Below are 14,667 nucleotides of genomic sequence, written 5' to 3'. Positions count from 1 at the left end.
TTTCTGATTGAGCCAAACCATCTTCCCAGGAGATACCCCTAGGAACAGGATTTTAATACTGCATTGTCTATATAACAGCTTTCTGCTGTATTTGCTGAGAAACAATCCTGATAATAAGAACTGGGCCTTTAAGAAGGCTGAAAAGGAACACCACTCACCCAAAGAAGTCTGCCTGGTCAGATGTGCCATACAGAGACGGGGAAAGAATCAGCTCTGGATATTCAGTCTCTTTAGTTCTCAGTGTTCCAAGTCCCATTGCTGCCATCACAAAGAGGACAGGGAGGATGACCTGAGCAATGAAGCCTCGGACATCGCGCCGGGTATGGTGGAATCTCTTAATGAATAAAGCTGATGTCTTCTTAAGCAGCAATGGCAAACCCTGCAGGCTCTTAGATCTGATTAGGAGCTGATCTGGGTACAAAAGAACACATTTTGTCATGAATCAGTATTCATGAAATGCAGAGAACTGATGCTCACTGGACCCTGGGAGTTACTTTGGCTGCCTGTTCTCCTTTTCAGATGGAAAAATCAAAACTATTAAGCTGGGCAATACCCTTTTTGGACAGCATTCGGGTTTTGGCTCAAGTCATGAGCTCATGTAACACCAGATCTTTGCTTGATTTCAAATCCGTATGTGTAACATACACATTTTGACATCTTGCAAGAGGAACAGAGACTTCCAGATAAAAGAAGTTATCTGCACCCTCCCTACTCAGCTACACCTTTTGTATTTGCAAACTGAAAATTCTCATCGTTTAGAAAGCACGTTCCGAGGCAAATCAATAAGAGAATTCATTAGGGAACAAGAAAACAAGGCAAATAAACTAATCAATCACTTGCATGGACAAGGCTGCAGCACAATAAAAGCAGAGTTGAACCCTATGCAACCTATTCCTCTTTATGAAATATTAACCTGTATAATGCAATACAAGGCAAATCATCTTCAGTGCTCTCGTTAGGAGTATCATAAAACACTTTTCTACACGTCTGTGTTACTTCTAATGGATTTGCCCATTTTACAGCACAGGTCAGCTTTGAGAAGTGAGTATGAAAATAGCTCTGTGTTTTCCCTCAGCAGCTTCCTTAACTATAAATGATAAGTCTATCAGCAGAAGGGATGTTCAGGATGTTTTTTGGACCACGCCGCCTTGGGCAGCTCTCAAACCCTCAACATACAGATACTGTTGAAGGTAAATTTATCCCAGTGCGTGGCTCTTTTTGCTGTGTGACTTATACTGCAGTCGCTGGGACACAGCAAAAAGCAGCAGGGAGGACCGAGCTCAGAGCTGTGCTGCTTTTCCTATGAAGTTTCTCTCAAATTCTACTGACTGTGTAGAAATAATTCTCTGCATCAATTACAGCAATTGCTTTCAGAGGTACACATTTGCTACCTCACCCACACACTGAATTTGATTAGATTAAAACTGGAATCAATTTAAAGGGAGGCGGATGCAAACAAAACCCCTCTGTAATTTGTTCTGTGATTCAGACATTCCAAACCAGTGGATCTAGGCAACTGTTGAGTGCTGCACTTCTAGGGAATCAGTGGCTTTGTGTTCCTGGTTGGGTGAAGTTTGTTTATAAACAAGAAAGAGCCCATCTGCCACTGTTTGTATCTCTGACAAATCTGGATGAAAACCTGGAGGTCATTTAGTACCATCTCTTTCTGTGAAAGTATCCGTGCTCACAGACATTTCGTCACTGCCATTTTGGCCGCTGGCTCCAGGCACTCGCTGGGATAGTCCTGCATCTTCTCGTGGGTCCTGCCCAAGCTCTTTTGTCAGATTGAGAAACACCTACAGAACAAGAAAGCATAAAGTTTCAAACAAAATACTCAATACTCTAACATCTTATTCTCTAGATGAAATGCTGAAAGGTGAGACAGTGGTATGCATTGTGCACTACTAGATGTATAGATTGATGCATACGTCTACAGCTCCCCGTCTTCATAACTGTAGCACAGTGAGAAACAAAACCATTTCTTCCCAACCCTGTTACTCCTACTTCCAAAACCTGCCCCCACCTCTTACCTCTTCCACGGTTGTGTTTGAAATCCCAAAGCAACCAAGGTGGAGATCACTCAAGCTGGTATCAAGGGCTCTGAGAAGTGCCTGGTAAGCCCCTGAGACTGTGGACTTGAAGGGGGGAAGCACATACACCAGCTCTCCACCAATATCCTCCTTGAGATAAGCCTCTGGGAGGTGAGACTGAATCAGGGAGGTCACTGCTGCGATGTCACACTCCTCTATCATATTCTGAAAAAGGAGGAAAACACTGTGTTCAAACAGAAGGCGCTGAGGTCAAAATTCCTGCTGCAGGATTCAGCTCGGCTCGTGTCCTGAAGTGTAGATGGTGGGTGATCTCAGCACAGACAGGCAGCATTTCATTTTTAATACCAAAAGGACGTGAACCCGAGTTTCCAGCATTTGAGGATGACTCAGGAGATATGGCACAGACTCCCTGCCCCTTGTTGTACTCAGGAGGAGCTCCAGGTATTTTTTGGACTAAGTTGAGCCCACCTTGGTCCATCCACACCTTGCTGGGCTCCCTTTGACAGCAGACATACCAGGGCTGGGACAGATAGACCACTTTGCACCAGCTAGAGTGTTTATAGTGAAGAGAAAAAAATCTAGCCACATGGGAGAATTCACACCTGAACTCATCTGCCAGCACAAACACAATTGATTTTTTGATATGAACATTTTGCAATGGACTTCATTTCTGTTGGACACTGTGACTCACTCCCTTCCTTCATTCCTTGCTTCCAACTGATGCAGCTTCCCACCTAAGATGTCTATCATAAAATCATACACTTATCTTGAAAAGAGGCTGAAGATTTAGGACCAACTCTGACACAAACCTTCTTTTTCGTGAGCGTTAGGTGATATCCATCACCAAAAGTTTCCTTGAGGTAGAATGGAGACCCACAGCATTTGAGCCCTCCGTGCTCTAAGAAGGCAATTCGGTCACTCAGTACTTCTGCTTCATCTAAGTGATGCGTAGAGAGAATGATGGTCCTGCCTGGAAAAGAGGAAGCTGATGTCAACCCAAACAAAACAAACATACAGGATTACATGAGACAGGTGAAAGCTGAACTGAATGATGTAGAGTACCAGCTGAAAATCAGCTGCATTTTTAGGAAATGAATAATAATTAGATGAAAAGTAACATTACTAAGGAGCTGAAAGATATTACTGTAAAATATGCATTATGGAAATGATACTTATCAAATGACATTATGAATTTACAAGAAGAATAAAGAATGAATCCAGAGATATGCAAGGTGTTTCCAGTCCCCCACAATTAGTTCTCTATGGTCTCCAAAACCCACAGCTCAAAACCACTCCATAATTTCAGGACACAAAGCACCTCTGCCTCTGGGCAGCACCTCATCTCATCACAGTACCTTTTTTATTCTTGGAGATGATTTCCCAAATACTCCTACGAGAGCATGGATCCACCCCAGTGGTTGGTTCATCCAGGATCACTACCCTTGATCCACCCAGGAGGGCAATAGCTATAGACAGCTTTCTCTTCATCCCACCAGACAAGGAACCAGCCAGCTTATGACGATGGCTGTAGAGTCCAGTCTCCTTCAAAGTCCTTCAAAACAAAGAAAAAACAACCTCCAAATGTTGCCCCTCAGGCAACTTTAAAACACAGAATACTTGAAAATATCCAAAAAACATAACTGCAAATGAAGAACTACTCAAGTATAGACTGCTCTACGAATGGTCACAGTGCACTGAGATGATTCATCCTATGTGTAGCTCAGCCACTGACATTTTAATTTAAAAAATAAAATAAAATCTTTCTTTAGGATGTTTTCAAAGTTCCCATCTGACAAGTCAAGGTTAAAGGCTCAACCTCATCAACAGAGATCAGCAAATTCCAAATTCCCTGGGATGTTTTGGCTGTTTCACTTCTCCCCAGAAACAGTAAAGCTGGCATCATCTTCTAACTGGTTGATTAAATCTCTTTCTGGGTAATACTGTAAGGAAGCAAGGACCAGACCCTTAGGCTTATACATTCATCTCCAAAGAATTGCCACATAAGCTTGTAAACTCCTGGAGAAGAAATGTTGTTTTCTTACAGCTGCAGATTTTGACACTCTATGTACTCCACAGTCAGATCAAGGCATTTATTTGAACTCTAGGCTGGGGTTTGCAACAGTGCTCAAAAACCATTCGTTTGAGCTTTGTAGTGGTACTACTACACATAATTTTCACAGCCCTGTCTCTCTTCTCCCACCCTGCTGTTTTTATACCTCTTAACTTCTTGGTAGAGCTCCTCTTTACTCCAGTGTGGGACTTTGATGTACCCATAGAGCAGCAGGTGCTCCTTCGTGGTGAGGTAGTTGAAGAGTACGTTGTGCTGCATACAGATACCCATGTTCTTCCTGATAACTTCCTGATCAGTCTTGATGTCTTTGCCATAGACAATGATAGTGCCTGATGACGTAGGGAACAACCCGGTCAAAATAGATCTGAAAGGAAAAAATAATTAGAAAAGGAAGTTAAAAATGAAAGAAGAGAAAGCCATAGGTATTTTTTTTCTCCATTCTCCAGCAGTTATCATTACTTGCCAAGCTTCTTTCCATCACTAGCACACTCCTTGCAGCCAGAAATCACTGAACACAGCTTCTTCTGCAGTCCCTCCATGCTTTGGTGGAGCAGTGCCCAATTAACATCAAAGAACATCCTCCTCCCCCCCATCTGTGGGATTGTGAGGGCAAGTACCAAGCTCACACACTGAGCTCTGGCTACTTTACACATATACTTTCATCTTCCCCAGTCTCTCCCTCCCTAAGTCAGACCACTGCATGTTCCTTACATCAATACTCATGAATGCCCTTCACTTCCAATTTAATCACTGGGAATTCACATAAATGCAGTTACTCTTCATTCTTTGGGGTTTGTCTGCAGTATCCAGACAGTTTCATATTGCTAACCATTTCAAAGATTGAAAACCACATCTTCATCATACTAACCACATCACAGCACAGAAACCCGATTTCACTGCCATTATTAAGAAGGAATGGGGGAGGATTTCCAGACAAGGCACGTCACCGAGGACAGCAATTTCATCTAGTTCAAGCTAATAATTACCTACCTAGTAATACCTAGCAGACCTGAGTCAAACACCTTCTATTTGGAATGGCTATTTGCACAATATAGGCTGGTTTTAGAGCTGTCCTGCAAGGGAGTAAAGGGAGAAGATACATCTCAGACTGCCCTTCACCATCCCTGAGTTGCACTTTCTCCAGGGACTTTTAGCTCTCATTAAAAAGGAGAGGAGATGTACCTTGTGACCTTACTCAGAATTTGAAGCCTGCACTAAGTTTCAAGAAGCTATTATACTTTTCTGTACATCACCTTTGCCTACACTTACAATGAGGACATGAGATGAATTTATAATAAGCTGAGATGAAGCACACATCTGTCTTGTCTTACTGTTTTTGGCTCTTCTAGGGCTTCTATTCATCAGCTTAATGTTGCTTTCAGAGTGACGCATACATATACATCAGTAGAGAAATCAAGTTCCACAGGTTTCTTTTAGTGATGTTACCCAACACCTTAAACTATAATTTATAAATGGCAATGCTGGAAGGGCTGGAAGGCCAAAGCATTAACCTACTGCAATTCCAGCCCAGCCAACACACAAGTCTGTACAGCTGAAATATACCTTCATTAAGCTTTCTCGCTAATGTCACTTCAAATCTGGCAGGTGCACAAGCTACCCACAGCTTTCAGAGCAACCCAGCCCCATGCACCAAAGCCTTGTGGAACAAAATACTGGAACAATTGCTGTGCTGCATATTACAGGGATCCTGTCAGACCAAAATGTATATTCCTAAACAGAAAAAGGACCTTCAGTTCTAATAGATGAAGGGGCTGCTGAGGTCATCTAAAGAGTAAGATAAAACTACAAGAGAGATCTGTCCTAATAAAGCATTTCATTCATCTTCCCAATGCTGAAAAGCCCCACTTGCTCTCATATCCACCCAGCTAAGCCCAATGGTACTAAATGAGCCCAACTTTAAACAACATGTACATGGTTGTAGTTTTCCCAGCTCCATTGTGTCCCAGCAGGGAAGTTATATTCCCTTCATAGAAGTTGAGGCTTAGGTTGTCCACTGCAGCTTTGGATCCATAAACTTTTGTTATGCCATGGAGAGAGACTCCCAGGGTCAGATCAGTGGGTTCTGGCTCCAGGTGAGGCGGGGGGGCACCTTCAAAACCAAAGGGGAGGGTGAGAGGTCAGTTACCTTTTTTCAACTCGGAGATAAGCAAGGCTTTTGATAGCATATAACATAGCAGAAGCAGGTGACTTTCAATTAGGAACCTAGAGAATATTTCATAGGATCTGAGACATTTTGAGCTCTCCTGGATTTCTCCTTTTCACTCATAACTTCACAGAAGTTATACTTCTGAAAATAAGCATTAATCTCCTCCAATAAGGTCTTATATTTAGATGTTTCTGAGCACCTAACTTAATCTATGCTAAACAAGTATATAAAATCAGAGGAAATACAGAAAAGCTATTGAGTGAGTTTCTGTTAGGTAGAACTGGCAAGTTTGTATGTGTGATCTCATTATATCTGATAGGCTAAATATTTAAAGAAACGGACAGAGCAGCAGACATTCCTTTTGCCAAGTGGAATTCTGTATATTTGCTTTCACAAACAAGAACATGTTTCTACACAGACCATTATAGGGTGACGTATATGAGCGCAAGGTATCTGTTCAACTACAATATACACAACTATGCATGCTGGTGTCAGTACTGGATTTCTAAATTGAAATGGAAGAGAAAAAAAAAAAAAAAAAAAAAAAAAAAAAAAAAAAAAAGAAGACAATTTAAAAGCCAAATCTCCATTTGGGTAAGTATTAATTTTCAGTTTTTCCTGTGCTGCAAAGTAAGAATTAACATAGAAATGTGCTTTGGCTTTGTTTACTTAAAGAGTATGTTAGCATGGCTATCCCATTCAGTATTTGCATACATATCTGATTGGTGGGGCTGGCTTCTTTCCTTAACACAAGCTTGCTGAAGATGAAGCCTCTTTGCTTCTCACTCCAGAAGGGGAGCCAGTTATATTCGAGCCAGTAAGATGGAAGCAGTGGGAAATACCAGGGAGCAGCCATGCCGTATCTTCCTGCAAGAAGAAGAGGAAGCTCATTCAGGTACCTGTTTCTGCAGGAAGCACTACTATTGGACTGCACTCAAAACAACAAAAGTGAACTCCACGGAGATCTCTCCTTTCTAGATGTGCTTCATGTACTACTGATACTTGGAAGGGATTTTCCCCTAATTGGCTCAATAGGAAGCATTTGCTCATTTGTTATTCTGAGTAACTTCATAGCCGGAGGGCTGGAGTACTTTACATTTTCCACTGGGTAGATTTCTGTGTGCCAGTGGACTGCTTCATTAGGTGGGGAAGAAAAGCAAAAGACAAATGTACTGTCTCTTGCCCAAGGCAGGAATTACTTTTTGAAATCGGATGATATAAGTAACACAACACAAAATCACTCAACTGACAAATGCTGGCTAACATGCTCAGTTCTCATTTTCACCAACCAGACAGCAAACACATTCTCCTGTGTCCTTGGTTTCAGCTTCTTCAGAGGTTCCACCTACCCATGTGATGAGCAGAAGGAACCCTAATCCTCCCTTAACCCAGCATCATTAATACTCTCAACACATCCTCCAAGTTATGGTTCCTCTGTTCTAGGAACAGAGGTGTCCTGCATGTGTCTGAGTGCCTGGATCATAGAATGAGTCAGTGTTGTACTCATTGTTTTCCAAAGGAAACATCAACAGCCTCTGTGCTTCATATCCTTACCTGGGAATACATTTCTTATATACCATCCCAGGATGAAGTAAATGAAAGAGTCAATCAGAATGAGCCAGCACATCCAGCCAAAGGATGTGTTGTCTCCAATCATTGGAGATTTATACATGTTGTCCCACTGCAGACCTGCAGAAAGGAATTGAGAAATACAAGAGATTCCATATTAGTTAATGGAATGTCACAACCATGGAAGCATAAAGTGTACTTTTGTCTTCAATAAACATACCTATGCCCTGTGCCTCATAGCGAGCAATGTACTGACTTGCATAACTGAACGCAGTTGGAGACAACAGGCTCTGTGGAATAGACAGAATTGAAAACAAAGAATTTGTTAATTAGTCTCAAAGAGATTTTAAGTCAGACAATCCATCAGGTGCCTCCCTGGCTTGGTACGCTAACTGGAAAAATGAGTAAGATTTTTTCCAGCAGACACAAAGAGCAGTGGATCAAGCTTCTGATGGGCAGAACTTCTGATGACGGGCTGTAACATCCCCTTAGAGTCTTTCTTCCTTTTGCTTCCACTCCCAGTATCCATCTTTATCCCCCTCCCAGGGCTTTAATTTAGGCTTTTGAAATAAAGTGGTGATATAAAATTACCTGACATGGCTAATGAATTTACCACTTGACTTAAAAGGTGTCCTTTCCCAGATTTGATGAACTTGAAAGCAAATGTGACTTCTGGTACTTAATACCTACCTATTTCCACCCTTGGCAAGTGACAAAGCTTTCTCTCTTTTCCTATGGCTACAAACTTGAGGCACACACAGATAAGGAATAAACAGAGCCAGCCTTCCCTCACAGTCCTGCAACCTTAACTCCTTACCTTCCTCTTCATCATGGTTGAAGGTAAGCTATTTTTGCCTTGCAGTTTGAGAGGGTAAAGTGCACAGATCACACTACTCTGATTCAACTAGCAGTGGTTGCTCACTAAAATGCCACAAGTTTTGCTTTCAATGAAGAGACACGGGTCTCCCTCCCTCAGGCTACAGCCATCTCTCCTGTTACGTGATGTAGCATGTATCAGCACACACTGCTGTCACTCAGAAAGGCTACAAAAGATGTATATTTGTGACACAAGCCTTAAGAAGAGCTGAAGTGTGTTGAAGGTGAACGTTTGCTTCCACATACGCAGTCCCTGTTACTGAAAAGCAGAACTTACCAGTAGGCTCTTCACAGAGAAGCTCAAGTGATTTTCAATGACAAGCAATACAATGAAGGGGAAGAAAGTGAGGATGTACACGAGACTGCCCACCAATGCTGCGATATTGGTGTTGTTGAAGAAAACACTGATGAAGTAGCTCATGGCTATGATGGACAGGCTGTAGTCCATAAGGTACAGGAACAGGAGCGCTGTATTTGTTTTGGGAAGGATGTCACCCACTTTTAGGACAATGATGAGGAAAGTGACTGTGATTAGAAGGAAGATGGCACACTCTATGAACCAGGCAATGAAATGGCTGCTTGCATTAACACCCATCATCTTCATGTACTACAGAGAGAAAGGAAAATAACAGGAATTACAAATTAGAACTGTTTACTAAGAGACCTTTCATTTTTCTTTTTGTTATTTTCCCCAGTGTATGGGAGATTGGTAATCACAGCCTGAACCTCTGATTAATCAGCTGAGGCAAGTGTGGGATCAGCTCTGGGAGCACAGGTGAGAGTGATGTAGCTGTGCTCCCAGAAGGGGTGGAGCTTGACTCCATCCTCTCTGAGACCTCATTTAAGGGCTGACTTCCACTGAGGCAGCATCTCTTGGAGATTGCTCTCCAGTGAGGACTGCCCCAGTTTCTTCAGCCAAGGCACCACCACTGGTGAGTTTTCCTTTGCTTATTCCTTCTGTACATTTGCTACTATCTGTATGTTAACAACCAATACACCCCAGTATCTGGATAGGGCACACAAGCAAAATATGCTCTTTCATACTTCAGCATGAGTTGATAACCAGAGAGAAGCCATGCACTCACACTTCTGGAATGCCCTTGGTTTGCAAGGAGCCTGTTGTAAAGGAACAGCATAGGCAGGATCTGCAAGCATCATATGTCACAAGCCACAAGTGTCAAAAAGCAGATGTTGGACCTTACATTTGCTACTTTCTAAAGCATTCTGGCTACTTAATTTGTTTTAGATAACGCTGTTCAACTCAGTGGCATGAGTATAAATACTTTCAGGTACAGCTGAAGCCAGATGCACCGTTTGATTTGGCTGATGTACCACTTCCCACTCATCCTCCCAGCAATAAATGATAAACTTACATATTTATATGGAAGTAATATTAATTAATATCAGCTGATGACCAAGTCACAAGTCATAAGAACTGTGAACTTGCCTTGCTGAATCCAAAAGAAATGAGAGATGCTGGTGTCTTGTTGCAGATTACACAGCTGAAAGATTACTGACACCTTGGATCGCAGAGGCAATGAAAGTGTGTCCCCAAAGCAATATTCAGAGACTGTCAACTGGACACTCTTATTGTCAATCTCACTGCTGTTTGTTGGGTGCTCTTTCTTGGAAATACTTCTTTGGTGATTCAGTGTTTGTTTCCATGGTACCAAATAACAAACAAATCTGTCTGAGCTTTATTCTTTGCTGAAGCTTAGCCTCCCAAAAAGTTCTCTGCTGTTCATCTCCATTGAGTGTGTTCACACTGAAAATGCAAGCTAATTTAATAAATTCCCTATGTCTCAATGTGATTTCTTTTCCGATAGGCAACCTGAATGAGGAACTTCATTTCAGAGAAGCTGATGTAACATGTAGCACCTTCTGAAATGTTAAGCATAGTATTTCCAAGGATAGGAGGTAAGTCACTCTTCATGTCTTTGTTCCCAGGAGGTTTGACTCAAAGTCAATTTTCAGGGGGCTTTAAATCTTCAGAAAACTTGTAATTTCATAAGGTCTCCATTTTTTCCAGTGTTCAGAACAGCAAAGCAATATTCCCACTGCTTGAAGGGCAAATGCCCTGAATTCCTATAGTTTTGAAACTGCCTACAATGTCACAACTCGAATGCTGCAGGTCAAACAATAGGTATTTGCCATATTATTTTCCTTAACGTTTGTTTTGCTCCATTTAATGTCGCACATGAGACCTACTACCCACTAATAAGGAAAACCTGTTTATACTTTTGCACGCCCCAGAAAGTTTCAGCATACCTCATAAAGCCTCAGATCCTTCTCCTGAACAAGAGTTTTAACAAAATCAGCTATAAACAGCACCCAGGCAGCCATCAGAGCAAATGGAAGAGAGTAGGTCACGCTGGTTAAGAACCTGTAAGAGGCAAAAGCAGGCTTTAGTTGAATGCTAATGTTCTAAGGATTAATGCTTTATACAGAATGTCTTTTTTTCAGGGAGTATAATTAATAATTTAAAAAAAAAAAAAAGACTATTTTGCAATTGCATTGAAGATTCTATTAAGAGACTCCTGCACTGTTAAAAAAAAAAAAATAGAATTATTAGAAAACATAGTAATTATTCCAGCTTGGTTCTGAAACAATTTTGCTCAGCAGCACCACTGGCAAGAGCAGAAACCAGCAGTGGCATCTCATGACTCTGGTGGGTGCATCCCACTTGGAAACACCACAGCAGTCAGCCTTCCTGTCAATAGATAGAACGGCCTGATTTTGTTATCAGACTGTATGGCCCTGCCAGAGGTTGGATATCAGTGCAGTCTCTCCTATTACTCCAGAGGGTGGTTCTTACAGAGCCACGTCTACCACACCACAATTCTTAGTTCCTCCTGCTTATAGCATTCCTCCCATGCCAATGGTATTCTGAGAGAAGGTGCAACAGTAGCCAAAAGTAAACTTCTTTTGTGATGCAAAGCAAGTTTCTATTGTAGGAGATTCACTTCATGGTATCTACAGGGCTTAAGCTTCCCTCCCTTTCTAAAGCTGACTTATAAAAACGAAGAAAACCAACAGCATTAATTCTTAGGAAAAGTTTAATGTACAACAGCAGTAGGAAACCTATATGATTGTTTTTTAATTACATTTTTAACTTGTAATGTCAAAGAGTTCCCAAAACTCAGCACTTTCAAGAAATTCTCCTTCCTTCTGTGCAAAAGAAGTCATAACATTTGCATGGAACAATGACAAGGCATTGCAGTCTACCACTTCTCTCTTCTTTCTTACTTTGTTATTTTGGTTCTTTTGTTGCTGTTGTTGGGGAACAGCTCTTTTTTTGTTGGCTTTTTGTTCAGTTGTTTGGGTGATCTTATGTTTTTTGTTATCACTTTGTGCACTATCTCTAGGCCATTAAAAATCCAGTATTCCTACACTTTCAGTGTGTGGTTCACTCCATTTATCTACAGGATTCTAACTATTTGATAACAATCAATGAACAGCCATTTTCTGATGACTTCTACTGGATGGAAATAGGAAGCCTTTAAGTATTTTAATAATTGAGCATCTCCTGACCCTCTGAACCCAGGGTGGGGAGGGAAACCCAAAGGCAAGCCGTTAGTTCAGCAGCCCAAAAAAAAGCAAAAGAACAGATATCTGTAGTTAAGTGCCTCCAGCAGACAGTTAATCATTGTGCAAAACTATCTCACAGCAATAACCCACACACTTGCTGGAAGCTGACACCTGGTTTGAATGCTCACCTGCTTGCATACTTGCAGGCACTTTGCATGCATTTATGTTAAGGAGAGATTATAAGTTTCCAGCTGTTGAGTGGAACAAGCTCACATGGGATATTAATAGGTCTGTTGTAGCTCCCAAATCATCTTTTAGCTCATGCAGTCAGTATGCAAAGCTCCTGTGCCCATTCTGAAATCTTGGTCTAAGAAAGACCCTCATATTGTGGATTGACAGCCCAGCCTACTAATGTAACTTGCTGAACATCCTTCAGAGCCTGCTGATGGACATGAAATCGTTTCCCTACATGTTTTCCATTCTGCTTGGCCACCAGCTGTGGTCAGGGTAATAACTCTGAGGATGTACCATGTTGCCAGCTTTCCAACATCAACCAAAATTGCTTTGCCAGTGGGATCAGTCCTCAGCTGTGAAAGATTGGCTTCTCTCTGTTGCAGCTGGCAGAGACATGGTTTATATTAGCTTCAGATCTGGCTCAAGATGAGTGGAAAGGAAGACGATCCGAAACTTTTTGATCTGCTTTACCATTCAAAACTTACTTTGGTCCATACACAGTTCATGCTGCACCACTCAGTATAACAGGCTGTTAAACCTAACAACTTGGCTCATCAAAAGCTTTTCTGTCCTCCCTCATTACAGTGGCAATGAATAGTACAATTTTACACTCTTATTTCTTACAGCACCTGTGAGAGAGGCACCTGTATGGAGAACTATTCACTACACACTGAACATTAGCTGGAATCAGTGGAATGAATAACAAATAGAACAGCTGGGTAGCAATCTGCAGGAACAAAGCTCATAAACCTGGGGGCTTTTTTTGCACAATAAATATATTTTCTAAGTTCTGCTGCACTGTCTGTGTGTAAACACCTGCAGAACAAGTAAAGACTCACATTTAACCCAAGTCCTGCCAAACCCAGTCTCATTTCTACTCTGTGTAGTAAAAGAATGACATCAAATTATACAGGAAGATGGAAATCCCACAGACTTACATATCCTTATTGTAGCAGGGGTAAGGCATGGCCTGGACTTGAACAGCTATTTCCTCTAGCTTCTTGCCAGTCTGCAGCTGAATAATGGCTCTTTCAATGCTGTCCTGGATATAGATAAACGCCCGGCTGTAGATCTGGCTCTGCGAGGTGGAGTTGTGTGGCCCCACAGTCCAGATGCGCTCTCTGATCCTGTTGGTGGTCTGTGTGATCCTGCTGCTCATTCTGATGGTGTAGTTCAGCACAGGAGGGAGGGCCAAAGTGCCACGGGCTGGGCTGCTCCAACTCGAAGGCAGCCTGAAAATGATACCTTGGGAAAGAAAGAAAAGGTTTTTCTTCAGAGTTGGAGCAGTACACACAGATACACAGGAACTCCTCATCTTTATATGCCTTGGCTATATTACAGTCCATCATCCCATTTCTCTGCAGCACAAATAATGCTCAGGTGGGTAGGCTGATAATGTTCACTACCAAGGGTCTGGTAGTAGAAATTAAACATCACTGCAGCTCCTTGTACTCCCAAATCTGGTTGATGATTCTGGCCTCCACATCTTTTCCTATTGAGCATTCAAAAATGAAAGGCTCCCAAAATAACTAGTTGTGTTGGAAAAACCCTGCTGTTAACATGGACTGTCACAAATCTGTTGGGTACGTCCCTTACCACATGCACCTCTCATGAACATACCCATCTGTGCTCCATCAACATAGCTCACACAGTGGTGCTGTAAAATACACACCTCAGGAGCATAGCACTGACAACAGTTCATGGCCTGTGCACATATTTTTGTGCACAAAACTCCTGCGAAGCTGAGAAATGTCTGGGAATATAAAAGCTTTGCAAGTTCTTGCTAGGAAACTGCATGCTGTAAATACAACAGAATGGAGGACAAACATAGAGGAAAACTTTTTTTATGGGAATAGACAAATATTATCAGGGCCTGAAGTTCAAGGAACAGAAAAAGTTTATACCTCCACCTAAACTATGAGGTATAAGACCAACAGGTCATGGGACTTAAAAGTAAATCCTAACTGCAGAGTTTTGTGCATTCTCCAATAACTAAGACACGTTCTATCATTCAGATTAGTCTAAGTTCTTATTCTCTGCTCTTCCGTGCAATCTGATTTGAAGCTGTAATCCAATCCCACAAATGTTGAAGGTATGACTGGAAAGATTTGTGATGATACTGCAGTGTAGGACTGGAGCATCTCAAGATCTTTAGAATCATCTAAATACCT

The 14,667-nt window shown here is 41.8% G+C and overlaps 1 protein-coding gene across 1 annotated transcript in view; it reads right to left on the bottom strand.

Moving 5' to 3' along the window:
- ABCA12 (ATP binding cassette subfamily A member 12) overlaps positions 1 to 14,667 on the bottom strand; it is a 98,250-nt gene that overhangs the window by 20,787 nt on the left and 62,796 nt on the right. Inside the window, exons 25-37 of the mRNA XM_072341693.1 lie at positions 13,435 to 13,741; positions 11,003 to 11,117; positions 9,012 to 9,341; positions 8,079 to 8,148; positions 7,844 to 7,978; positions 7,004 to 7,156; positions 6,055 to 6,232; positions 4,268 to 4,486; positions 3,407 to 3,603; positions 2,861 to 3,021; positions 2,031 to 2,255; positions 1,658 to 1,796; positions 159 to 411 (exon numbers count right to left, since the gene is read on the bottom strand). Of these exons, the coding sequence (XP_072197794.1) occupies positions 159 to 411; positions 1,658 to 1,796; positions 2,031 to 2,255; positions 2,861 to 3,021; positions 3,407 to 3,603; positions 4,268 to 4,486; positions 6,055 to 6,232; positions 7,004 to 7,156; positions 7,844 to 7,978; positions 8,079 to 8,148; positions 9,012 to 9,341; positions 11,003 to 11,117; positions 13,435 to 13,741 (2,482 nt within the window). The remainder of the gene's footprint in view (positions 1 to 158; positions 412 to 1,657; positions 1,797 to 2,030; positions 2,256 to 2,860; positions 3,022 to 3,406; positions 3,604 to 4,267; positions 4,487 to 6,054; positions 6,233 to 7,003; positions 7,157 to 7,843; positions 7,979 to 8,078; positions 8,149 to 9,011; positions 9,342 to 11,002; positions 11,118 to 13,434; positions 13,742 to 14,667) is intronic.

Source organism: Excalfactoria chinensis, chromosome 7 (assembly GCF_039878825.1).
Source record: "Excalfactoria chinensis isolate bCotChi1 chromosome 7, bCotChi1.hap2, whole genome shotgun sequence".
Classification (NCBI taxonomy): domain Eukaryota; kingdom Metazoa; phylum Chordata; class Aves; order Galliformes; family Phasianidae; genus Excalfactoria; species Excalfactoria chinensis.
This window is presented reverse-complemented; position numbering and strand designations above follow the sequence as displayed.